At 37.7% G+C, this 27888-nt stretch overlaps 3 protein-coding genes across 3 annotated transcripts in view; 1 reads left to right on the forward strand and 2 right to left on the reverse strand.

Annotated features, from left to right (window-relative positions):
* LOC145498382 (uncharacterized) overlaps positions 1-27888 on the reverse strand; it is a 397197-nt gene that overhangs the window by 8679 nt on the left and 360630 nt on the right. The gene's annotated exons all lie outside the window — the stretch shown is intronic.
* Positions 2808-27888, reverse strand: part of LOC145498279 (small cysteine-rich protein 5-like) — a 51446-nt gene continuing 26365 nt past the window's right edge. The window contains exon 2 of the mRNA XM_081478182.1: positions 2808-3188. Coding sequence (XP_081334308.1) covers positions 3091-3188 — 98 coding nt within the window. The 3' untranslated portion in view covers positions 2808-3090. The remainder of the gene's footprint in view (positions 3189-27888) is intronic.
* On the forward strand, positions 24544-27156 carry LOC145497339 (uncharacterized). Its single transcript, XM_081477162.1, has 2 exons — positions 24544-26088; positions 26256-27156. The coding sequence occupies exons 1-2, from the start codon at positions 25385-25387 to the stop codon at positions 27154-27156; spliced, it is 1605 nt and encodes a 534-aa protein (XP_081333288.1). The 5' UTR covers positions 24544-25384.

A 27888-nucleotide genomic window follows, 5' to 3' on the forward strand; every position in this document is an offset into this window, starting at 1 on the left:
TAGATTTGGATGATTTCCAGAACGTTTGTGGACAAGGCAAGTATTCTCTCTTAAATGCCGTGGATAAAGCTCTGAACAGTGGTGGAGTTCTTCCTACAACCCAGGCCCCTCCCGCGACAACCAAGCCCACAGACACGCCCACAGATAAACACACAGACAAGCCAACAAATCCTTTTACTCAGCGACCAGCCACTAAAACAAACGCACCCTGCCAAACAGCCAAACCTACCACAGCTCCAACACCCACCCCTCTGTTTACTGGATAGCCTCAGCCACAAGTTGCCCCAAAATGTTTTAAAAGTTGCCTGAAGCTGCTGGACTTTAAGAAAGTTGTTCAAAAGTTGCTCGTTAAGTACAGCGCACAACGTTTCTTACTGCTCTATTCCTCTGGAATTTTCGTTTTGAGTGTTGAATTTTCTGGTTATTGCAGCGTTTTCAGGCTTACTGAAATTCGCTCCAAGCTGTTTGGTTTCTCTGAGAGGATCGTTTTCATTCGAGGAAGAGTTGTAAATTTCTTCCTCTGAACTATCAGAACATTGTAAATATTATCTTTGACATTAAAGATCTGAAATTTTCTTATAAGGATACATTTAACAGTAACATAGGACACTGCAACTCCCATAATTTGGTTGAAATTTAATCAAGTTGCCCCCAGAATCAAAAGTTGCTCAAAAGAGCAAAACTAATAAAATAAATAGTAAAAATTACTTCTATTGCGTCTTTTAGCATGCAATGATCAAAGGCGCATTACATCATGAATTTCGAAAATTATATCAAATTCTTAAAAGCTAATTTAAAAAGGTACGTTTTGAGTAAGAAATTAAACTGTTGAAGTTGCCAAAAAGTTGCCGAGCAACTTGTAGCCGAGGCTGCTACTGGAAGTGTAGATATGTCCATGGAATCACATCTTCATCTTCACTTTATTTTGCACTTAACATTTTGAAATAACAATATTAGCATAAAAGAGCAAAAAAGATACATATATATAGTTTGTGCATGGAGGCTAATGAAACAGCGAGGTTATCGAGTTAGCTTCCATCTCGTTTGAGTGAACATAAGAAAACATGGGAGTGGAAGGACGGATTACTAAAGGAAAGAGCTGGAAAAATTGTGGAAACTTACCTTTGATATTGCTGAGATAGAACATAGTTTTTAATACTATTGTGTTTAGTGTGTGCTAATTCTGGTGATGTATCACTTGACTGGAACTTTTGACGGAGGATTTTCTGGGGAGTAGAGGATGGGTAATGTATCTGTTGGAAGGGGCTTTTTACATGGGAATCAGCTGGCAAGTATGAAACTAAGTGGCGTCTGGCTGTTCCATAATCAAAATATGTGGATAGTAAAGCGTAAAATAGCAACTCCTCTTTAAAAAGAGGAGTTGCTATTTTACTTTGTCCAAAACTCTTAATTTTTTCCTCATTCTTGTGTTTCCTTGCAAAACGCGTTCTCCTACAAGCTAAACAAGAACCGTTCAATTTTAGAAAAAAAACAAAAAAACACTATAAATGTTCTAAAGTTTACACGTTCTCTTATGGGGAAAAGGGAAAGAGGATAAATTGAAGGAGGTTAAAGCCTGTTTGTGGATAATGTGTTCCTGAAATAATATTACTGCAAGACGATATTGTCACTACGAAAGTGAGTGAGATCTTTCCAGTAATAAATCAACTTAAATGGTTCAATGCAAGTGAAAGGTTAAAATCATTTTTTCCTCGTCCAATGTGAGTGTAAGTTAGTCTATTTCGGTTCTTTGCGAAAACTCTTATGCAGTGTCCTATCAAGAGGTGTATGTTCGCTGGACAGCATTGCCACGACGGTATGCCCGGGGAAAGCCTAGCATATAACAAAGATCGGGGTTCTCGTCTTACCTTGTAATGGTTAAGACACCGGGTTTGGTACCTGTTAGGGAGTTCAGCCTCAAAAGGTCCCACAGAAGGAGCTTTCGCAGTACTTTTAAGAGTATTGAACTAAAAAAAGTCAGTGCAAGTTAATGTGTTGTTTTAGAGTTGTTTAGGGGTGAAAAAGATTTCAAGCCACGCCCACAAAACAGGGTCTTGGTACCTCTTAGGGGTTCTATTCAAGTTTCCGACGAGCACCCCTGAGCACCCCTGCTTAAACAGCTTTTATTCCACTGCTCCGATTGCATTTACCCATAAGGTACTGATCATTTAGGCTAATAACATTAACTTAACGACTACTTGACGAAATAAGTTGATCGATAACAATTTTATTCTCGTCTCTTGATTCGGAGGCAGCAGTATTGGGTGACTTATCGCTTCGCATTATGGACAGCTACAAAATAAACAACACATTGCCATTAATTACCGGAGTAAATCACTTAGCTATGTGGAGTTAAACAAACATTTGGGTCATATTTAATACAGTTTGTGAATTTCCACTTAAAAGCGCTATTTTTCTATAACTGTAAGGAACAGGTAATGGAGTACTGAACCGACACAATGCATGAAAGTACATCCAAAAAACTCATCATTGCATATGTTTTAGCAATGTGTTCATACTAACCATACAAGCAAAAACAGTCAGGAACAGACCAACTGACTGCAAGAATTTGTCATGGCATTTCAATGAACGAGATCTTTCCATGGCAACTATATTTGTACATGCAGGTTTTTCCAATTTGAAATTTCCAAATTTGAATTTTACTTCCATGTAATTACATTTTATGTACATTTGAGACTTTTTCTCGTGGTTTGATTAATTTTGATTCGCTTGAGTCATTTTTGGTGATTTTTTGGCGTTTTGAAAAAATTATTAAGAAATTTTTTGATTAAAATTCCAAACTCAAGATGGCAGCTGTTTAGATACCAAACGGAAAGGGAACATTTTAGGAGTATGACCTCCCCTCTAAGGTTTAGTAGAATTGTTTAAATGTTCACGAAGTCACAAAGGAAGTGGATTTCCTCCCCCTGCCCCCCCCCCTTCCTCCATTGTTGCGTGGTAAAGGCATAAATTAGTTGCCTCTCTTGACTGAAAAGTCATGATTCTCGTCTAAAGAGCTTTGTTCTTATCAGTATGCAACACAGTGCTTACTCAGTCATAACAGCAGCATCTGTTTGTATCCAGCCGACATTATTCGAAATATGATGAACAGTCATTCGGCATTTCGTCTGGACATGGGTCGTCATAATAGAAACACCCTCCATATGGTTGGTCGCACAATGGGAGATCTGTGAAAGAGAATTTGTCGTCAATTAATATGAAATAGATGATACCAAGTGAAGATACTCGGTAGGGTTAATGTAAAAGCTCAGCTGAAAGTTTTGAAGTAAAGGCATAAATTAGTTGTTCCTCTTCACTGAAAAGTCATGATTCTCGTCTAAAGAGCTTTGTTCTTATCAGTATGTTACACGGTGCTTACTAGTTGGAAATGGCTCATAATAGCAGCATTTGTTTGTTCCTAGTGAACAGTAGTACAATTGTGAACATTCATACGGCATATCGTCTGGACAAGGCTCGTCCTGATAGCCACACTCCCATTTGGTTGGTCGCACAATTCGAGATCTGTGAAAGTGAATTTGTCGTCAATTAATATGAAATACTAGATAATATCAAGTGAAGATATCGCTAATACATCCTGTTACCTTTGCAGAAAAAAAAAAATTAAAAATCGAATGGTTCAACAAAAATTAACGGGATTTGCACCCATAACAACTTCCTGTTTGTTACATGGAAAACACATTGACTAATACTTGCTTTACTCACAACATAAATGCTGTCTTAATTGCTCAGCTGAAACTGTGCATAAAATCAAATTCCCCGGGTAGTTGACACCTTTTTCCTTAACGGCGTTCCTAACAAAGATGTGTAGCTCTTTACTGAGTACTGAGTAGATGCTGTGCTTACCTGAGGATGCAACCTACGCCCCTATCCCCGCCGAGGTAATCAATAAAAGGCACAGATGAAACTTAACGAGCCATGTTTGAACTGCAACAGACAAGGTAATAACACAGTTTCGTTAGTAATTACCACAGAAGAAATCCCGGGGGGAGACACCCATGCATATGGAAAGGTCGAGGATGCTCTTCGTCACGCTCAGGGATGTAAATCACGGACATTTGGTCTCACTTTGGTGTCTTTGAGGGTTTAAAACAAATTTTCCGAAGATCCTCGACCTTTTCACAAGGGAGTCCTCTTCGGGGAAAGAAACAACACTGGCTCCGTGTGATCAGAAATTTCGTGGAGTAAAGAATTCAAAAACAAACTGTTTCCTCCAGTGCCTGGGGTGGGTGCATGGAATCACAGGCAATGATCATTGTAAAACTTAGCTGCTAGCACGATGAGCTCTTCTCTTTAGATGTCGTCCTTTGAAGTCAGTCTTCCGCGATAAACGAAATCTTCCGAACAGGCTAGCTGTCTGTGGAAAACTGAATGTCATCTGTGACTTTGACTTTTTTCAAGAAGTCCTGAACATGACACAAATAAGTTTGAAACTGACAGCTGTTAATTAAAAATAGTATTATTTAAAGCTCCTGTTACATCTGCCCGCACCTGTCTGCATCAGTGTAAAGCTTGGAAACAGCGTATGCCCAACTACATTTGTCTAGGGTGGGCCTTACAATATTTACTTAATGAAAAATTTTTTTCGAGCGAGAGAAACTGGAAATTCGTCATAATAAGATAAAATTTAAAAAGCGTAAGACCAACCAGAAATATTGTCGCGACTAACAAACGTTTTTTATTCTTAAAGTCAAGTTTGTCAATGTTGAACAAAAAAATTACGATCAAAGACCTCGATTTTAAACAAAAGAGAACAAATGGCTACTCAGTGGGGTCCACTAGACAAGTTTGTCATGTGTTACCAAGGGGATTATTTTTTCAGTTTGGAAATTCTCTTGGTTAGACTTGAGACGTAAAATGTTCTCGAAATTGCGCTCAATTGTCATCCATTGTTAAGTGGTAGTAACCAGTTTCAAAGTAACAATGGATTGATTGATTGAAATAAATTGAAAAATACCAAACCATCATTCATATATCTTTATTTACAGACTCTGACGTTAGAAAGACATCAGATTGACATATAAGCTTGTGTGTTCGTACAATGCTTAATCATGAAATGTTTCTCTCATAAAACAAAAGGGTGTTACCAACTGGTTATGATGTAAAATAGCCACTTTCCACATTAGATCAAGATTTTTTGGTTCTTAGTTTTCACCTTCCTGGTGCAATGGTGACAATCGTTTCTTTTTAAATAGCCAATTTAGGGATGACAGTGCAATATTCATCAAGGAATTTAATTATTTTATCAATAACCAGTTTAGTTAAAATTATATCGGTGTAAATGGTCTTGGAAAGTACGTAAGAAATATTTTCCGCCGAATTTTTTGTAAATAATATCCCTCTGTTTCGACTTTCCGTCAAAATTAATTAAAATATCTGTTTAAAATAGATTCTTAGACTGCCTGGTAGAATATTTAAAATGTGATATTGTTATTTAGGTGTGTAAACACTTCAAACCCGCCCAATCCTCACTCAGAAAGTTGACTGAATTTTCCCACGAACGTTCTATCTTAAACATCACGCTACATGGTAAAACGAAATATATCGTCATTTCGCTGGTCTGTCTTTTTTTTCTCCCGTGGTATAAAAACGCCAAGTTTACAATGATCGAAGCCTACCCTAAATTACTTTTAAGAATTCTGCAAATAGTTTGTTTACATTGATTTGTCGTTCTGGAAGGCGTTACGCGAAGTAAATTGAAAAGTCAGACGACAGGACCGGAGTTCTCAATGTCGATATTTTTAAAGTGTTTCTCCTTGGCTTTGAAAAACATGAACCGTTCTTCCGGAACACACGAGTCGCCAAGTAGTACGGGTGGACTACGGTCTGTTAAAATTAATTAGGGACATTAAGCAGTCACGTCTGCGACGGCGGGAACGACGCCTAGCAAAAAATGAATTTATATTTTATGTTCGAATTTCTTAATTATACAACTATCTTAACCTGGTCAGTACGCCAAACCGTCTACGAATGGGCTAAAACTAGATATGTAATGCCAGCGATCAATTCCAAAAAAATAAACTAAAAATTTTCTGTCGTGGCCTACGTTCTGCAAAATGTACAGAACTTGGTCAGTTCACGTTGTCGTTTTGCAGAAGACGCCTACGAAGTGCACAAAGATTTAAAACGAAGGTGCGTAGTCTTTGTTGTGTTCATTGTCTTTTGTTTCATCACATTTTATTCAGTCTGATCAGTGCGACCATCTGAAAAGGCTCGTTAGAACAAAGTTAACCAATCACAAGGTTAATTGAGAACGAAGGAAGGCCATCTTTTTCTGAAATGGACCAATGACGTGGAAGAATACACACTATAGTTAAAAAACAAAATTTGAAACCCAACAAAATTGCGAAGGGTTACGGACCTCAGGAAACGTGATCCCTTTGGCCCTAACATGATGGGCGTAACATTGCTCTCAACAAAACTAATTAAATGTACGATCAGTGCTCTTGCCAGTGTGACACCTTACCTGTCGTTACAATGTCTTGGATGCATAAACAAAAGGAATCGAAATTAGTAATAATGATTTCTTGCTAATTTAAGCTGTAATTTCCAGCTATTTGAGGGTTTTTTTGAACAACGAGAGTGCATGTATGTGAGCTCAAAATGTAAATCGAAATAAAGATTGTATGCATCTGGCTTGCTATTCAACAATTATGATAGTCCTGGAAAAAAATGTCTATAGATATGGTATAAAACTCCCTGAGGATACATTTCGTTTTACCATGTAGCGTAATGCTTAAGAGCTTCTGCCTGAGAGACCGGGGCAGACTTGGAAATGAAGATCGGCCGATTTCGCTGAAAATTGGTACACAAAGTTGTTATGTGGACTTATGTAATATGCCAAAGTTTCAGGTTCAACGACCTTTTCTAGCCGAGTTCTGGATATCAGCCCCTCAGGGGTCCCCAGAGGCTGATTTTCAGTGCAAATTTGGTCAATTTTCAATCTCTCTTTTAGCAACGTACAATTAATTTCAGACAAAAACAAAACCATATTTGTAATACCCTATTTTTAGGCTTCTATGGGTAGAAACATTAGCTCACGGGAGTTTTTCGTTAGCTTGTGGCTGTTATCACAACTTGGTCCCATTTGAAGCATATGGGAAGCAACCGGAAATGGCCTGTTTTTCAGACCACATATTTTCCATGCCCATGTTTTATATCGTAAAGTCTCAGTATCCCTGCAAAGTTCAGCCCTTAGTTTAGTAATATCAAGAAAAAAATACTAAGGTTGAGGCTTTTTTACTACGAAACACTTCAAGAGAAATTACCTACTACGCACTTCCTGCCAAAGTCGTAATTCCTTTTTAGGAGAGATTATTAGACGTTAGCCGCAAAATTAACATACAATTAATGATCTCGAAGTGAATTATTGAAAGGAAATATATATTTACAAACCATAGGCTAGAAATCAATTTTCTTACTGACAGATTTGAAACTAAATTTTATGCAGCATTTGTACCCTGTACCCTGGGGACTGGAAGGTGATGAAGGGGGGACTTTAAACGTTGATAACAAGAAAAGTAATCAAAATACAATGAAACAAGTTGTTTACTGAGTGTATAAGTTAGGTGGGAAAAGCTGAGTCCAAAAGAGCCTTATTTATGGGACTCTACCTTTTTTCCATGGCAACCTTGTTTTGTCAGGCATAATTACCCTAAGCTTAAGTTTTCTCATCTCAGTCTGTTTTTATTGACGTTTTCAAGTTTCTTGGGACAAACATAGTTTTTTTGCACCTTTTCATTCCTTTAGTACCCTTTCTCTTCTCTTTTAATTTTGCTATAATTGGCAAAAACGATATTTTGACTTCATGGAATAGTCATGAAATCCAGACTGGTGGATTCAATATGATGGATGTTTTGGAATTTATGACATTTTAACGTCAAGTGCCTTCATAGCTGACTATTCACCATTATTAGAATTTTAAGCCTTGAGTTTTTTTCTCCTTCTCCCGGCCAGGAGATCACAAATACCTTGTGTGACTAGTGGTACTGAAACTTTCGACTTAACTACGACACACCCAGAGGTGCTTTCTTCAAGCTTCCTTCTTTGCTTCTCTTTGGTATCGATTCTAAATACGAATACCATCGTTATGATAGAGATTGTAAGTAAGTAAGTAAGTAAGCCTCGTGATACAATAGGGGGCCAAATTACTTCCTATTTTCGCCTGGAGATTACATTGTTTGAGCATGACACGCAAAGCGTCTCCGCTGTGATTTAATATTGGGCAGGTGAAACTACTTAATTCATCTCCAAGCCCTTTCGACTTTTCAAGTGAAACAACATCCAATATGGCGTGGAAAATGTTGACAATTAAATTGTGGGTGGGTAGACAATTTAAGTTAGAGATATTTTGTTCAAATATGTATGCAGATGATGATGGAAGAACAATCCTTGAACAAGTGGAACGAATTTAAGACATTAACGCGTGTAAAAAAAATATTTAAGTGTAAATTCTGGGAGAAACGTATACTCGGAAAAAATCCGAGTTCTGGATGGGATTTGAACCCACGATCCAGAATCTACACTTAATATCATGTTGTTGTTGTTTTTCTGTTAAAAATGAATTTCTGTCTGATGAACATGCATGCAGTCACTCTACCCTAGGATACTTACATTAAGGGATGCAATTTCCAAATTCTGTTCGGCATTTTGATACCCTAGGTATCACAATGCCGAACTCCTAAAATATTCTATCTGAAACGTCAGCTGTAATCTTCTTCGGTTTCTTCAGTTTCTTTTTTCTCCTTTATTGAAAGGGTGTTGATATGCCTCACTTTGGTCACGCAAACAGGTGAATTTTCGGCAGTGACGTGGGCAAATCACAATCTTCTTTGATTCATACTTTAACTTCCATTCAGAGAAATTGTCAACTTTGTAGGACGCGGCCAGTTTATTACCACCAGCGCCCACTTTAATTTGACCATCAGGTGGGTAACATCTCGATCTAACGTCGCTAATGGGAGAGTCGCAGCAGGCTCTGATGGCTTGTTATCTCATGCCCCGCATATGTCATCTTCTTTCCAAAAGGGACACCGTATACTCATGTTTCTACATGTAGTTTTCCAGGAGACTAAATTGCAATAGCCAGACTTTTGCTCCTCTGCCTTTGAAGCACACTCAAATGAAACAAATTCACTTACAGACTGAATAGATTTAATAAGTTCAATTAACTGATCGCAGATAGCTTCTTTTCTTGCAAATAAACAATCCAGCCGGTAAGATGTTCACGTGCCGGCCATATATTCATTTCGCGGTTGCATTTCATCAATTTACGACAGACCGAAGTAAACCTGTAACGTAATAACGCAGCACATAGCACTGTCGCGGCCTAATGGTTAGCGGGCTGGGCTCCGGTTCGAGCGCTGCTGGTTATTAGGGCGCTGCTATGTCGTCTTAGGAAAGGCAATTTTCGTTCACAATGCCTCTCTCCACCCAGATGTATAAATGGGAGCCGGTGATTATCATCCTGTTCAGGGAAGAAGAGCAATAACCAATTTAAGCTCCAGCAGGTATGAGGCACTGGACCTTGTGACGACTTACCTTACCACCTCAGCAAGCATGCTGGTCATCCTGGGGATTATCGCTTCTTACTATGGAAATCGGAGTTAAGGGCCAGCAATTCTACAGCTAGGGGTGCCATGAGCAGTAGTTTTTGAAGGGAAATCCACTCCTACCCTGTCTTATCTTTGGATATACAAAGTACACCGATTTAGTCTGGATCTGTACTAACTGAGAAAGCAACAAAAGGAAATTAAAATCCCGATAGAGAAAGGGAAAGTGTGCCAATGAGTAATTTTCTGGTAATTTAGTCAGACATTCAGCGACTTGGCGGGGAAAACGGACCGTCTTGGACGTCCTCAATTTATAATACCTAGGCCGTTTGCACTGGGGGACTGGGTATAAATAAATATTCAGTAGCATATCCATTCGTTCGTTAGGTTCTCAAGCAAGCTCTATACCTAATAATTCTCTGCAGTAACAAGGAGACGAATCTAGACGAGAATAAACTGAATTCCAAGTCAATCATAGCCAGCAAACTACAAATACGTTGCCGTGTCGTAGCGTCGCCATGTACGGTATGAATCAACCTGAATTTTCATTACTCGCAACAACGCACTCACGACCAATTTATCGCTGAGGCTAAGATTTTTAACGTTGCTTCACTTTTAAGGGATTATAAGAAAGGGGCATGCCTCTAAACCCGAAGCCAGGTAAGCGTTTATAGTACACTGTAAGTGAATTTATCCAGCCACTTTGCATATAGACTCGAAGAGCGAGACTGCATTTTATATTAGACAATTAGCTATAATTATATTCGAAATTTCCTTAAGGTTCAAAGCGATTTTAAAGCAGTGTTACGAGAGACGTTGTAATTGCATTTAGAGTGATTGATAAGTTGTTTTCTTCAGAAGAGAACTCCCTGATAGGTGGGTTATGATACGAAATGGAATCACAAAGCTTGGCGGCTTATTTCCTGATTTAATTAGCGCTTCATTACTCGGCAGGGCCACAGACTTGTTTCGTTGAACGGGTTGAATAAACTTAATATTGCAGTTTGGACCAAAAAAGATGCAGTGGTGCATTGTGATTAACCGGCAAGAGATGGATTGTTAGGTATATATATGTTTTTTTTTCACGGTGACTCCATTATCTGTAATTTTCAAGACTTCTTCCACAAAACTTATAACCGTTGCCGGACCAAAATCTGATCGGTCCTAAAAAATCACAGGAAAATTTTTGATTAACGGTAAGTCTTTTCGGTTACAATCAACTTCAGAGTCTCTAATTCATGACTTAGAAGAAAAAAAGGTGTTAATCGAAATTAAATTGCTGATTTTTACAGAAACGGTTTGTTGAAACTTTAACCGAAAATGGCCTGGTTAGTTATTTTCTTGTAAGTTTTTTCTTAGTAAAAAAGCCTCAACCTCAGTATTTTTTTCTTGATATTACTAAACTAAGGGCTGAACTTTGCAGGGATACTAAGACTCCACGATATAAAACATGGGCATGGAAAATATGCGGTCTGAAAAACAGGCCATTTCCGGTTGCTTCCCATGTGCCTCAAATAGGACCAAGTTGTTATAACAGTCACAGGCTAACGAAAAATTCCCGTGAGCTAATATTTTCACCCATAAGCGACTAAGAATAGTGCATTGCAAATATGGTTTTGGTCTTGTCTGAAATCAATTGTACGTTGCTAAAAGAGAGATTGAAAACTGGCGTAAATCACACTGAAAATCAGCCTCTGGGGACCCCTGAGGGGCTGATATCCAGAACTCGGCTAAAAAATGTTCGTTGAACCTGAAACTTTGGCATATTACATAAGTCCACATAACGACTTTGTGTACCAATTTTAAGCGAAATCGGCCGATCTTCATTTCCAAGTCTGCCCCGGTCTCTCAGGCAGAAGCTCTTAAGATATAACGTTCGCGGGAAAATTCAGCCAACTTACTAGGTGAGGATCGATTGGGCGGGTTTGAAGTGTTTACACACCTAATTAACAATATCACATTTTGAATTTCAAGCAGATGTTCTAGTGTATTTTGGCAAAAAGTCCAAACAGAGTGCTATTTTCACTACAAAATTTCGCGGGAAATATTTTAACATACTTTTCGAGACCATTTACACCGACATAATTTTAACTAAACTGGTTGTTGATAAAATAATTACATTCCTTGATGAATATTATGTTGTCATCCCAGAACTGGCTATTTGAAAAGAAACGACTGTCACCATTGCACCGGAAAGGTCAATTCCATGCCAGTGAGAACTAAGAACCAAAAAATTCGTGATCTAATGTGGAAAGTGATTAGTTTACATCATAACCAGTTAGTAATACCTTATTGTTTTATGAGGGAAACATTTCATGATTAAGCATTGTACGAACACACAAGCTTATTTGTCAATCTGATGTCTTCTAACGTCAGCATCTGTAAATAAAGATATATGAAAGATGGGTTGGTATTTTTTCAATTTATTTCAATCAATCAATCCATTGTTATTTTGAAACTGGCTATTACCACTAAACAATGGACGACAATTGCGCGCAATTTCGAGAACATTTTACGTCTCAAGTCTAATCAAGAGAATTTCTGAATAGAAAAAATAATCCCCTTGGTAACACATCACAAACTTGCCTAGTCGACCCTACTGGGTAGCCGTTTGTCCTCTTTTGTTTAAAATCGAGGTCTTTGATCGTAATTTTTTGCTCAACCTAATTGATCTCTTACTCCCGGGATTTCTTCTGTGGTAATAACTAACAAAACTGTGTTATTACCTTGTCTGTTGCAGTTCAAATTAAACATGGCTGTTAAGTTTCATCTTAATCTCGTTCCAGATCTCTTGTGGACGAAGCCGAAGGCGAGATCTGGCCAAGAAAGAAAATTTGTTTTTCTTGATTGGCTGCTCAACTTGACTCCTGTCCAATCCCTTCTTTGAACATTTACGCGGTTTTCCGCGGCAAACTTAAATGTGTCAATGTTACAAATATGGCGCAGTCAGGGGAATTTGCAACATTTGACAAAAACTTGTGCCGTCTTTGCGGCAACACAACAAATACCTCCTAGAGGTTCACGATTTTTTCGGATTACAGAAAAACAGTAAAATTACAGCGCTTGATAAGCAATTTTGTAAAAGTGAGAGTACAGGAGGACGATTGTTTTCCTAGGCACCTGTGCAGGAACTGTTACCGACTGTTAAACCTGCGAGACAAGCTGCTTCCATTTCAAACGAGATGTGCCACAACGCAGATAAATCTTGGGAAAGGAGGAGAGAAAGTCAAGCGGACTCGGAGATCACCAATATCAACCCCTTTTCCCTCGCCCTGTTGTGCGCAAAGGCAAAAAAGAGTCGCATTAACACGCAAAATTCGTCCAGGAAAGCGTTATTCCATGATGAGAAAGTCAAGTTCCCTTTCAACTGCAAGTGACAAAGTCGGGCTGGTTAAGAGAGAAGCAAACTGCGCTTTTTGCGTTGATCAGAGTTATTCGAGTTTTCAAGTAGCAGAAATATCAGCCCAGCGATCAATTGTGGAAACAACCCTGCAGCTTTCTTCAAACTCAAGCTTTAGCCTGGAAACTTCCGCGATTGGTGAAAGAGAAAAGTAGATAAGAAAAGATGAGAGGAGGAAAGATTTGGAAGTAATTTACTATTCGGGATTGAACAACCCAGAGGTAAGTTTTACGGATTTCCTTTCTTTCGCGCTGTCCATGTGTTTGTTCGAGGGCATGAAAATTTGACGAATATCTGGCGAACGCAGTGCGGAAAACAAGTGAAAAAATACATTTCCTGAGCTTATCCTGTTAAAAGAGTTTCCAGTAGATTATTTAGGCAGTTAGATATGTAAAAAATGTCAGAAACTGTCCATGGAACTTTGTAAATTCCGCGTAAATTGCCAAAGACGTTTGTTATGTTCAGCTCACGTAATTTCATCTTGCATGTCTCCCTCATAAAGGTGTGTGAATATTGCTTTTTGTATGAGAGAAATACAAGAGAGGTGCTTCTGGAGTATTATTTTTGGAATTGGTCGATATTTAATTTGCTATAACCGAGATAACTGTGGAAAAATTATGAATTTCGTAAGTATGCTGTTTCCTAAGAGGTCCGCATGGTGTTTACGTTTCGCTTCGATTTTTTTCAGTTGAAAAAAGAGGCAAGCAACAAACCTGTTGAGACAATCAACGTCAAACTACTCAATGTGGCTGTTTCGTTTCGTGGCTCATTCCAGGAGTGAGGAACTACCTGAAGCGATTACACTTGGAAGAAATCCTTGAAGAATGCGAGAATGCAGAAAAATACGCACGGGGTCATCTACCATCTGTACTACGAGATAAGTCCTTCGGGACTATGAGAGACTTCAGCTGGGAGATAATACTTTCAGAATCCGAAGGTAGCCCAACTCTTTTGGACGTAATAACAGCCGTTTGCTGTAGGAGGGAGGGGCAAAATGTCCACAGGAGTGGAGCAAAGCAGATTCCTCCAATTGGATCAATTTATTCTATGTTATTGAATCAGTACAACAGGGAACTGAATCTTTTTCAACGTATCAGTACAGTACTACTTGCTAGTGGTCAGACTGAAACAAAGGTGTGCTTTCAATTACTTCCCCCAGGGAAGAGGATGAAGGCATCATTATGATTTACTTCAGGAGAGAATGAGTGAAATTCGTCTGGTTTATAATTTTCTCCATAATTATTTTGCATGTAACCTCAACTCCCAGTTTTCATAAATTCAAATACCCCTCAAGTCTTTAATTGTCCCTCTTGCCAATACCGAAAAACCAACATTTTGAGTCCTAATAGATGTGAGTAAATATAAAAGGTCCATCTTAACAATAGATCATTTATTTGGTGCCCATCATGTTCAAAACATCCTGACATTATGATGAAATGAGGAAACAAGATTACTTTTGGCAGGTGGTCTGCAAAAATTTGTTCATTGTTGTAATTAGAAGACTCATTGACATAATTTACATGCTTAAAACTGTGTTTTCTATAAGTTTCTGCAACAGACAACTGCAACAAATATCTGTTGATATATTGATCATGAAGAAAGGTAATATATATTCTGGAAAACACAAGAAATAGGAGATTTTTCTTTTTTCCTGGAAGTAGTTTTTGTGGCAAAATGTTCCTAGATTTACATAAGCAATTCACAGCCTGTTATTGTTTAACAATCAAACTGAAATTATTTTCTAGAGTATATTGCAGCAACGTGATATGTCTTACTTGTAGAAAGAAATCATGGTTATGTGTTTGACTCCACCTAAGGACAATATACCTGTACATGTAGCCCCAATATGTATTAAATCACACATTGTCCACATCAAGATCAAAACACTAAAACTGAAACTAAAAGTCACAGTCTATACTTTTTCTCTATTAATTCAATACAATAAAATTGACAACTGCTTTAAAATCTTTACATATTGAGTATTTCAGACCAGAGAGAGGTGAGGTGCAACAAAAGTTTCATCCTCATCATTTTATTTAGTAATGCAGGTTACAAAGATTAGCAGCCAGTGAGACTGATGTGGACCTACACTTAACTAATAAAATGTGAAATAATAAACAAAATAATTTATGAAATTTCTACATAACACAAAATGACTGAATGGCAATTACTCATGAATTCACCATGCAGTGAGCTTCGTCAGCCACAACACAGACTACGTTTTTTGATAAACATCAGATAACAACATTTTCTGCATTTCCTACTACTGATAAGTACTTCCGGATGGGCAAACACGATGCTAACACGCCCGCACAACACATTTTTCTCAGAATCACCTTGGACTTCGATCCCTGTCTCTTTGTCCGCTTCAGAACATTTAGCCTGGATAATTGCTGCTAACTGTCCTTGCTTCTTAATTTTCTCAACTTGGTCCATCATCAAAGCGGTCGATGGTGACACAATAATTGCAATCGAGCATTACTTTCCACCATACAACAAAAAGTTAAACATACTCGGCAGAGGTTGATATATTAAAGACTTGCCATATCCTGTTGGCAGGACGGCTAGGACATCTCTCTTTTGCTGCACCACTGCTCTCAAAGCCTCTAGTTGTTTAGCTTTAAACTTTAAATCAGGCGTTCCGCGTTCAGTTAAGGAAAACTTCAATGCGCGGTCAAATTCAATATTTGACATGTCCGCCATGTCCATGGGCAACGTCCACAGCGACGAGCAAGGATGCTGCTAAAAATATTTGCTAGCCAACTTTAACCCGCAAAAAAAACTCTAATTCTCTGCCTGGCCCTAAACTAACATAAAAATACTGCAACGTTGCTTAACCTATAAAGTCTAGCGCTTGAGTCAGTCTTCTGAGTCCTCCTGTTCCGCCATTTTGGAAATTTATTTTGGGCATGCGCTCTTGCCTTGCCTGTCACATTCCTGACAGGCGATCACGTGGTGCAAATCGGATTTGGCCAGATCCCGCCTTCGGCTTCGTCCACGAGAGATCTGGGAACGAGATTAGTTTCATCTGTGCCTGTTGCTGATTATCTTGGTGGGGCTGGGTGCGCATGTTGCCTTCGCAGGTAAGCACAGTATCTACTCAGTACTCAGTAAAGAAAGTGCAGCACATCTTTGTGTAGAATGCCGTCAACGAAAAAATAGTCAACTTCTCGGAGTATTTGATTTTACGCACAGTTTCAGTTGAGCACAATTAAGGCGGCATCTATATTGCGAGTAACCTAATTATTATTCGATATGTTTACGTCTAGTAAACAGAAATTGGTTATGGGTGCAAATCCCGTTAATTTTTGTTCAACCACTCGATTTTTTAACTTTTTTGGAAATGCAACAGGATGCAATGGCCATGTCTTCATTAGATATTATTATTTTTTTTATATTAACGATAAATTCTCTTTCACAGATCTCCCATTGTGCGATCAACCATATGGAGCGTGTTTCTATTACAATGACCCATGTCCAGCCGATATGCCGGTTGACTGTTCAGAATATTTCGACTGCACGCAGGAATCAGACAGATACTGCTGTTACGAGTAAGCACCGAGTAACATACTGATAAGAACAAAGCTCTTTAGACGAGAATCATGACTTTTCAAGAGGAGCATCTAATTCATGCCTTTACTTCAAATATTTCAACGAAGCTATTACATTAACCCGCCCTACCGAGTCCGGGATACGATCGAGAAAAGAGGAAGAGGCCGAAATCTGCTTTCTTTGTAACTTTGAGAACATTTAAATAATGCTACTGTAATTATATCATACGCCTAAAATGTTCCCTTTCTGTTTGATATTCAAACAGCCACCATCTTAGATTCGCCATCTTAACCATAAAACCATCAAAATTAACTCAAGCCAATCATAATCAAACAGACAATGAGAAAAAAAGTCCTAAATACATAAAATAGAATTACAAGGAAGATGGATTTTGTTAACAAAAATTTCAAATTTGGAAAAGTTTGTCTTCCAAAATAGATTTCCGTGGCAACATCTTGCTCTGAGTTCAGTGAAATACCATGACAAATTCTAACAGTCAGTCGGGTTATTCCTGACTCTTTTTGAGTAGATGCACTATTGTTTGGGGGTTGTAATTGTGTGCATTTTGTTGGTTTCAAACATCGGAAAATTATAGCTATCACTACCCATCACGCTTTTGGGGGTAATTCACAAACCTAATTTAATTCGAACCAAATTTTAGTTTAATACCACATAGGTGAGTTATTTACTCTGGTAAATAATGGTAATATGTTGTTTATTTTGTAGATGATGCGAGGTGATGATCACTCACCCAACACTGCTGCCTCCGTTTCAACTAACGAAAGTAGAATAGTTATCAATCGCTTTGTTTGTAGTCATTAACTTAATGTTAACTGAATGTTATTAGTCTAAATGATCAGTATTTTATGGCACTTGAAGCAGTGGAATAAAAGCTGTTTAAGCAAAGCTACTGTCGTTATTCCATGAGTTGCATTATTTTCCAGCAAGACACAATTAAGAACAAACTTTTAAAATAGAGACATAATGTCGGGGCAATGCTGTCCAGCGAACATACAGCTCTCGATAAGACACTGCATAAGAGTTTTCTCAAAAAACCGAAATACGCTAGTTTACACTTGCATTGGACGAGGGAAAATGATTTCAGTCTTTCACTTGCATTGGACCGTTTAAACTGATATATTGTGGGATATTCGGGGGTATATTGCGGCAAAGATCTCACTGGCTGGCGCTTTCGTAGTTACAATATCTTCTTGCAATAATACTAGTATTTGTTCGTTTACAAACGAAAAAAAACCCCGATAAAAACCGACGTTTCTGTATCACCAAGACGCCATTTTCAAGGTTATTGTAGAAATATTCTGCGAGTCTTTAAAAAGAAAATCCCTAAATTTGCATTAAAAAAGGAAAATTGAATTATATAACTGGATTCATGTAAATATTCTCACGCGAGTGGAGTCTGATATGCTCATGTAGACTTGGTTTTAAACGTATAATGTATAACATATTCGTGCAATAAACGATCAAACTAGGTTTAAATTCGAACGAAAACGACATCTTAGGCCCAGACCACACAAATCCGTTTTCGAACGAAAACGCATACTTTTTGATGCGTTTTTGCCAATCGTCCAAACTAAAACGACCGAAAACGCAGATAAAAATGGAAGCTTTCGAATACGGTTTTAAAAGCAGACCCTTGTTTTACCGGAGCATTGTTTTGAAAACGTACCGGTTCTCCTGTGGATAGGCTAAAACGGAGGCTTTTGAAAACGGTGCTGAAGGCTCTTGAAAACGCATCAAAAGGTATTCGTTTTCATTCGAAACCGGATTAGTGTGGACAGGGGAAAACACAACGAAAACGCTAGCGTGGTCGAAAATATTTTGCTTCGTTTTCGTTGAGACGAAATAACGGTTACTTTTAAAAACGCATTAGTGCTACACAAGTTAAAGCACATCGTTCTCTGACACGTTTTACACAACTCAACGACGAGTGCGGACTCACGTAACATTCTGGCATACAAAAACAATAAGGAATGGAACGGACTTAGCATAAAAGAAAAAAAAAGGGTGAGGATTACGTGCTCCGTGATTATCTAAAATGCTGAAAGATAAACGGAAAGCCGCAAATTGAGAATGATGAGGGATGCGAAAATCCTATACTCTGAATTATCCCACTGCATTCGACTTGCTTTTACAAAAGCAACTGTATGAAATCTCTCCAAGCTGGAAATTCCACTGCGCGTTGTAGTGCGATACATTTACATCTCACAAGGTTCATCAGTATGCAGAAAATATTTTACGTTACGTTTGCGAAGGGCGAATATTTTAAAGGGAATGAAAGTTCACGTAAACTGTGTACATTGTCTTCTATGTTTGCACTATTAGCTTTAAACATTAGCAAAGTGGTCTGTTATGAATTACCCAGAAAGGAAAATTAATATATCTCTCTCGAGATTCGATATGTCATTTATATTTTTTGCTAATTTTTAAGCATCTTTTAAAACTTTTTCAAGAGACTGCTGAATCGATCGAGCCTGAAAAATGGACACAATTTATCTAAAAATCATTCCTTAAATATTCGGCCTCCGCCAACGTAATGTAAACTATTTTCAGCACACTCATGAACCTTTAGAGATATGGATGTATCACACTAGAACGAGCAGTGGGATTGTTAGTTTTACCTTCAGTTGCTATTGTAAAAGCAATTGAAATGCGGCAGCCCATTTAGAGTAAGATTCCTGCATTTGCCTTCTCTCTATCTCCACCTTCCCGTTTATCTTAAATTAATTTGCACTTCAGATATAGACTGTGAACTTGGAAATTAAAACTTGCTATAAACGTGAAGATTTCATGGTGGTTCTTTCATGGACTTCATGGAAACAAGCTTGAGGCGCAACAAAAAAACCATTTGGAAGTGGGGCGGAAATGCATGGCGAAATATTTTTCTACCCTGCTTATTCCGACTATTTATTTGCTCTGACTGCTCATGTTGCCGGGCCTCGTCTTGTGCAGAAATTTCTTAAGACAAAAATCTTTGCATCACCGTCTTATCCTATGATGTTGATGTAATAATCTTGCCGCTTCCCTGAAAAACAAATCCAGTCTTGTTTATTCTGGCGTTATCGAACGTGCAATTTGCCGTGTAAGGAGTTTTGCCTCAAGTAAAATTAGGCAAACTTACCAAATTGCAGTCGATCCTATCATCAAACGTACACTTAAAATATATTTCCGGTAACGTCAATTGTGAAAGGAAAATCTATTTTTCCCCCGCGAAATAATTTCAGCCTAGTACGCAAAAGAGTTACGAGACGAGTCCAGAGACGTTTGTTTTCGTAACCGGGTTTCTTAACGATCAGGTTTAAAAGAAAGCTGCAGTTATGCAGTTGTTATAAACATAAAATTTTCATGGTTGTTCTACTTGAAGACCAGCTGGGGGTAAAACAACGAAAGGGTGGGAGAGTGAGGAAAGAGGCTACCCTCAGATGAGTGTGATCGACAGTCTTCTTAAGACTCAGTGAATTAGCCAAAGCATCCAATGAATTCTGTACCATCAAGCTCTAGGATCTCCAATCAACAACTGTTACCCCGTCACTATCTCCTAAAGAAACTAGAGCTGTTGTCCTAGTGGTCTTATCTTTAAGGTACAAACAACCATCCAGCCTGTGTTGTAAGCCGCATCGTAAACGAAAAATGTGTTCAGTATGTCGTTATCAGTGTTGCCTGTGCAGCGCAGGCTTAGGTAAACACGCGGGGATTGGCACGTACACGAGTAAGAAGGTTACAACCAACTTTCACCATCCAGATATAAACGTTAACACTATTGCAACCAAATCGACAAGGTCCCTGAACACCTAATAAGGCAGTTCGCGTCCTAAAAAAAAAAGGAAAAAATGCAATGAGACTCCATTACTTCGCACGAAAGCACTTACATAATTCAATTTTCCATTTATTACGCACAGATTTTTTTCCACAAAAGCCTTGACGATGGCGTCGTGAAGACACCGAAACGTCGATTTTTATCGTTTCGCTTTGCTTGTACATGAAACTTCTATTAAGACGCGTGTCTTGTGCCACGTACCCAGACTGTTCGTACCTTACGAAAACGAATGATCTGGTAACTAATGATGGGTACGTCCGAGGACTGATCCCATATCATAAGGACGGGGGTGCTTGTCGGAAATTTTGAAAAGAACCCCTAAGAGGTACCAAGATCCTTTTTCGTGGGCGTGGTTTAAAATGTTTTTTTTTCTTTTACCCCTAAGAGTTACCAATTCTAAAACAACACTTCATCTCCCGTCATTTTATTTTAGCTCAATACCCTAAGATGCACTGCAAAAGCTCCTGTCGTGGACCTTTTGGGCCTGAATACCCTAAGAGGTATCAAAACCTCTAAAAGGTAAGACAAGTACCATCGTCCTTTTTATATGGGTGGAGAGGGTACGCTGCTGCCGCCGTGAAAATAAATGAGAGAGCAGAGCACGCTGTTATTCGGCAAATTAAATTCACAGTTGAAAGAGGGTGTCTAGGTAACCATTCACAAGCTAATATTAAATTTAAGTGGATTCAGTCTTGCCTGTAAGGTTGACTCATAACATTTTGAAATTAAGCTGAATTGAAAAAAAAAAAAATATATTACATGTTTAATTTACAGCAAAAACGGACAAGCAATTTCCGAAAAGTTGTCGGCTTGAAATATAATAGTTTACTTGTATCTGACATAAACATGTCGGAGGCAAACCGGAATTTTACTTTATATCAACTTGATAAACGCAGTCTTCACGGAGGTCAGTAAACCGATAAGTTCTAGGACTCACAAACATGAAAGGAAACTAATACATATTGAAAGTTTCCTCCAGTGAGCCTTTATCCACTAGAACATCGAGTTTGATCTGAAAAGATAGCGCCATTAACGGAGGAATCGAAATTTTATGAAGGAAACGCAATTTAAAAACTGATAAAAATGACAACGTATCCATTTCGATGATTGAACGATAACGACATATAGACTTCAATGATTAAAATTACGAACGCGTATTCACATTAAAAACAAATACTTTGTTATCGGATTCAAGACAAACTTTAGAATAAACTAATAAGAAACATGGTGTTGTTTGTGTCCAAACGAAGAATATGAAATACGTTCTCAATTTTTTTGTCTCACATTATTACCATTTCCTTTGACGTAATTTAAGGTGAGGGACTTTGTTTGATATCAATAAATAACGGATGTATAGAGAAAGAAAACGTCAACAAAAATGCTCACTGATTGAACTGTTTGTTTAGATAAATTCGCAATGAGTTAGTTAAAATAAGACAGCTGAATTATCTATTTTTTTCTTTTCGTCCGTTTTACTGATTTGGAAAACTTAGCTGTTGCCCACAACCAAAAATTAGAATCAACAACTAATTACTTAAAATATCTCAGACTGCTTTGATTTTTCTAGTTGGAGATGGCTCATATAAAAGCAGCATTTGTTTGTTCTTAGCGAACAGTAGTACATCTGCGAACATTCATACGGCATATCGTCTGGACAAGGATCGTCCTGATAGACATACGTTCCGTTTGGTTGGTCGCACAATTCGAGATCTGTGAAAGTGAATTTGTCGTCAATTAATATGAAATAGATAATACCAAGTGAAGATATCGCCAATACATCCTGTTACCTTTGCAGAAAAAAAAAAAAAAATAAAAATCGAATGGCTCAACAAAAATTAATGGGATTTGCATCCATAACAACTTTCTGTTTGTTAGACGGAAAACACATTGACTAATACTTGCCTTACTCACAATATAAATGTCGTCTTAATTGCTCAGCTGAAACTGTGCATAAAATCAAATTCCCCGGGTAGTTGACTCCTTTTTCCCTTAAAGGCATTCCTAACAAAGATGTGTAGCTCTTTACTGAGTACTGAGTAGATGCTGTGCTTACCTGAGGATGCAACGTACGCCCCTATCCCCACCAAGGTAATCCACAACAGGCACAGATGAAACTTAACGAGCCATGTTTGAACTGCAATAGACGATTAAATAGCTCAGTTTTGTCAGTAATTACCACAGAAGAAACCCAATGTGAAAAGGTCGAGGATGCAATTCGTCACGCTCAGGGGTGTAAATCCCGAATATTTGGTCTCACTTATATATAAGGAAATTGAGGTCAAAACGCCACCATTATTTTCGTCAAGGTATCCTTTAGGGTTGCACTCGAGTATCTTTTAGGGGTCAAATAAACCTCAAGCCTCGCCCGGATTGGTTTCTTTGAGGGTTTAATTCAAATTTTTCGAAGGAGATCCCCGACCTTTTCACAAGGGAATAAAGGGGGTAAGTTTCTAAAGAAACTGTGGTGCTGCGTCGGTGGGGAGTATAACAAGATAATACAGGTGGCTTATTCACATTATCAACGCGGTTGATAAAACCAAATTATCTTTTCATAAGGGAGTCCTCTTCGGGGAAAGAAACAACACTGGCTCCGTGTGATCAGAAATTTCGTGGTGTAAAGAATTCAAAAACAAACTGTTTCTTCCAGTGTCTGGGGTGGGTGCATGGAATCACAGGCAAATATCATTGTAAAACTTAGCTGCTAGCAAGGTGAGCTCTTCTCTTTAGATGTCGTCCTTTGAAGTCAGTCTTCCGCGATAAACGAAATCTTCCGAACAGGCTAGCTGTCTGTGGAAAACTGAATGTTATCTGTGACTTTGCCTTTTTTCAAGAAGTCCTAAACACGACACAAATAAGTTTGAAAGTGTAAGCTGTTAATCAAAAAAGTATTATTTAAAGCTCGTGTTACATCTGCCCGCACCTGTCTGCATCTGTGAAGCTTGGAAACAGCGCATGCCCAACTACATTTGTCTAGGGTGGACCTTATAATATTTACTCAGCGAGAAAAACTGGAAATTCGTCATAATAAGAAACATTTTAACGAGCATAAGACCAACCAGAAATAGTTTCCCAACTAACAAAGGTTTCTTTATTCTAAAACTCGAGCTTAAGGTTAATCAGGTTGTGCAAAACAATTATGATCAAAGACCTCGATTTTAAACAAAAGAGAACAAATGGCTACCCAGTGGGGTCGACTAGGCAAGTTTGTAATGCATGTGTTACTAAGGGAATTATTTTTTCTGTTCAGAAATTCTCTTGATTAGACTTGAGACGTATAATGTTTTCGAAACTGTGCGCAATTGTCGTCCATTGTTTAGTGGTAATAACCAGTTTCAAAGTAACAATAGATTGATTGATTGAAATAAAATGAAAAATACCAACCCATCTTTCATATATCTTTGTTTACAGATTCTGACGTTAGAAAGACACCAAATTGACTTATACGCTTTTGTGTTCTACTACAATGCTTAATGACGAAATGTTTCCCTCATAAAGCAATAAGGTATTACTAACTGGTTATGATGTAAAATAACCATTTTCCACATTAGATCACGATTTTTTGGCTCTTAGTTTTCACTAGCATGGAATTAACCTTGCCGGTGCAATGGTGACAAGCGCTTCTTTTGAAATAGCCAGTTCTGGGATGACAACATATTATTCATCAGGGAATGTAATTATTTTATCAATAACCAGTTTAGTTAAAATTATATCGGTGTAAATGGTCTCGGAGAGTATGTTAAAATGTTTCCCGCGAAAGTTTTGGACTTTTTGCCAAAATACACTAAAATATCTGCTTGAAATTCAAAATGTGATATTGTTAATTAGGTGTGTAAACACTTCAAACCCGCCCAATCCTCACCTAGTAAGTTGGTTGAATTTGCCCGCGAACGTTATATCTTATATCTTCCAGTCAGCGGTCAGTAAAGATGGCGGACGTGTTTTGCTTACTGCGTGTGATACGTCTTCCGTTCACTGCTTAATGCAGATTTTTACAGCGTTTTTCTTTATTTTTTGGTGTCTCCGTTTGTCCGTTTATGTAACAAGTGAAATGCCATCAAACGACAAGCCTTCTCTTAAGGACCTTGAGTCGCTGCTCGATAGCAAACTCAAGCCGATTCACTCCAGGCTAGACGACCTATTCAGAAAAGTTGATGACAACTATAAGGCTCTACAAGCAAGACGCGAGTTTAGAAGCCGAAAATGCTAAACTGGCCAGCAAACTGCAATTCTGCGAAGCCTCATTGAACAATTTAGAACAGTATTCTCGCCGGGAGTGCGTAGAAATTTCCGGCATACCCGAAGCAGAAGACGAAAACACGAAGGAAATTGCATTTAAAGTATAGGCTCATTAATAGGAGTAGATATCAAGGAAAGCGATTTATCCGTAAGTCATCGACTACCAAAACAGTCCTACAGAGATGTAGTTAGGGAAAGCTCGCAAGCTTTATCGAATTCTTCGCGCTTCAGAGCGCCCAATATAGTTGCCGTGTGAAATTTGTACGAAGAGAGCTGAGAGATCGCTTCTATAAAGCAAGAAAATTCCTACGGGATAAGACAACAGATGACCTGGACCTTGGATTACATTCCGAGAACAAGATTTATATCTCAGAAAACCTTACTCAAATCAACAAGGATCTTTTTAAAGACAGTTTGAAAGTTAAAAAGGATCTGAAGTACAAGTACATCTGGACATTCTATGGACGTATCTATCTTCGTAGAGATTCACAAAGCCCTGCTGTTGCCATAAACAAGAAATCGGATTTGGATGTCTTGAAGCAAGATGGTAGAGTTCATCCCTCCTCATCACAACCAACTGGCTAAGTTAAAACTTATTGTTCATTACTTATTTATATATTATGTCATACACTTATAGATAAGTTACCGCGGTTTGACTTGTTATCTAAACTTGACAAGATATCCAGTCTTAATAATCATGATGTGGAAAATATTATAGTGCAGCAGCCAGACTTTAAATATTACACTCTAGAAGACTTTCTTAATAATGAGGATATTTCTCAGAGCAAATCTATGCCTCTCTTTTCTACAATTCGTTCCAACATAAGAAGTCTTTCTGCTAACCATGATGGTTTGACAATGCTGCTATCAGATCTACAGCATTCATTCGATCTTATTGGCCTTTCTGAAACAAAGATAAAAAGTAACTGTGATCTAACTAGCAACATTGCTATTGAAGGATATGATTTTGTCTCCAAGCCAACTGTGACTAATGCTGGTGGTGTAGGGTTCTTCGTCAAAGAGGGGATTCAATTTCATATTCGAGTTGATCTTTGTTTAACGACAAAAGAGTTTGAATCTCTATGGATTGAGATTAATCGTGATCCATATAAAAATATTCTGTGCGCTGTCATATATAGACACCCAATTGGTAAGACTGAGGACTTAAACAAATATCTCTTCTCAACTCTTGAGAAACTTTCAAAAAGTAATAAGTTATGTTTATTCATGGGTGACTTTAACATAAATCTTCTGAACTTTGAAGACTGTCAGATAACTGAGGAATTCATTAATACTGTGATTTCTTATGGCTTTTTACCACACATTCTGCAGCCTACAAGAATCACTGATCACACAGCAACATTAATTGATAATATATTCTTTAATTCTAATGAATTTGTTGCTACTAGTGGAAATTTGATTTGCGACCTTACAGATCATTTACAAAATTTCTTAATTATCAACAAATTATCTTGGACAGCAAGCGATGTGACCAGGTTTGCTCGTGATTATTCTTGCTTTGATCTGGATAATTTTTTAGCAGATGTCCAGTCAATTCAGTGGGATGATGTTTTTAGGGATAATGACATCAATCAGATGTTTGATTCCTTTTACTCTGTAGTCAATGCTACAAAAGATAAACATGTTCCTTTAAAAAATTAAGTAAACGAGAAGCAAAATTTAAGTGCAAACCTTGGATTACTCAGGGTATTCGTAAATCTATTAAAACTAAAAATAAGCTATTTAAGCATTATTTGAAAAGTAAGTGTCAAAGTAATCACTCTCGCTATAAAATTTACAAGAACAAACTAAAGCATATTTTAATTATTAGTAAAAAACTATATTATAAAGAATATTTTACTTATCATGTTAATAATGCAAAAGCCACATGGAAGGGTATTAAGCAGCTTATTAGCTCTAAGCGTAGTAAATTGTCCTTCCCAAATAGATTAACAGTCGATGGTAACACCTTAACTGATGCCAAAGGTATAGCTAATGCCTTCAACAAATATTTTGCCTCAGTTGGGCCAATGTTGGCCAATGGTATTCAACCTGGCAATAGAACCTTTGTGGAATATTTAACAAATTCACAATGCAACAGTTTTTATTTATCACCAGTCTCACCAACTGAAGTTGAGAATATTACTTCTGGCTTAAATGCAAGTAAAGCACTGGGGCCACATAGCATTCCAGTGACAATTCTTAAATTATTGAAGAGCATCTTGTGTCATCCATTATCTTATTTATTTAATTGTTCTTTTTCTCTGGGTTTAGTGCCAGATAAGTTAAAAATTGGGAGAGTAATACCTCTATACAAAAGTGGTAATCAGGCTTTAGTATCCAATTATAGACCAATTACTCTGTTATCTGTTTTCCATAAAATAATGGAGAAGCTAATGTTTAATAGATTAGTTAATTTTCTTGATGAACATAATATACTAGATAATAATCAATTTGGTTTTCGTAGTGGACGCTCCACTACTCAGGCCTCTATGCTTATCACTGATAAAATCCAAAGAGCCATTGAAAGTAAATTACATTCTTGCGAGATATTTTTGGACTGAAGTAAAGCCTTCGATACAGTAGATCGCAACATTCTCTTAGCTAAACTGGAACATTATGGAATTCGTGGTTTACCAAATGAGTGGTTCCGTTCATACTTAACTAACAGACAGCAATTTATTTCTCTAAACAATTTTGACTCAGATCCTCTGCAAATAACATGTGGGGTACCACAAGGCTCTGTGCTTGGCCCAGTATTATTCCTGATTTATATTAATGATTTCACTAATTGTTCATCTATTTTTGATTTCCATTTATTTGCTGATGATTGTAATCTATTTTATACCCATGGTGATTTACAGCATCTAGAACAAAATGTTAATCGAGAACTCAGTGAAATTAGCCTATGGCTTTGTGCCAACAAACTATCTCTCAATATTACGGAGACACATTTTGTAATATTTCATCCTCATCAAAAAAAGATAAACAATTCCTTGAACATTGCAATAGATGGTAAGCCAATTAATCAACAAAAGAGTGTTAAGTACCTTGGCATTCTCATAGACTGTCATCTAAACTGGAAAGAACAAATTCAACAGATTTCAAAAAAAATATCTAGGGGTATTGGTGTCCTATCTAAGATTAACATTTTGTTAACACGAAAACACTAGTTCAATTATACCATGCCATTATTCTTCCTTTTCTCTCCTACGGCTGTATAGTTTGGGGCAACACTTATGATCATAGTATTAAACCACTTCAAATAATACAAAGGAAAACAATCCGTTTAATTA

The sequence above is a fragment of the Orbicella franksi genome, chromosome 9 (assembly GCF_964199315.1).
Source record: "Orbicella franksi chromosome 9, jaOrbFran1.1, whole genome shotgun sequence".
Classification (NCBI taxonomy): domain Eukaryota; kingdom Metazoa; phylum Cnidaria; class Anthozoa; order Scleractinia; family Merulinidae; genus Orbicella; species Orbicella franksi.

What these genes read in the sequence shown, in the direction of transcription:
- LOC145497339 (XM_081477162.1), top strand. Translation starts at nt 25,385, where the DNA reads ATGCCTCTCTTTTCTACAATTCGTTCCAACATAAGAAGTCTTTCTGCT. An exon ending in ACAGCAAGCGATGTGACCAG is followed by an intron (nt 26,089 to 26,255) that starts GTTTGCTCGTGA and finishes TAAAAAATTAAG; the next exon opens with TAAACGAGAAGCAAAATTTA.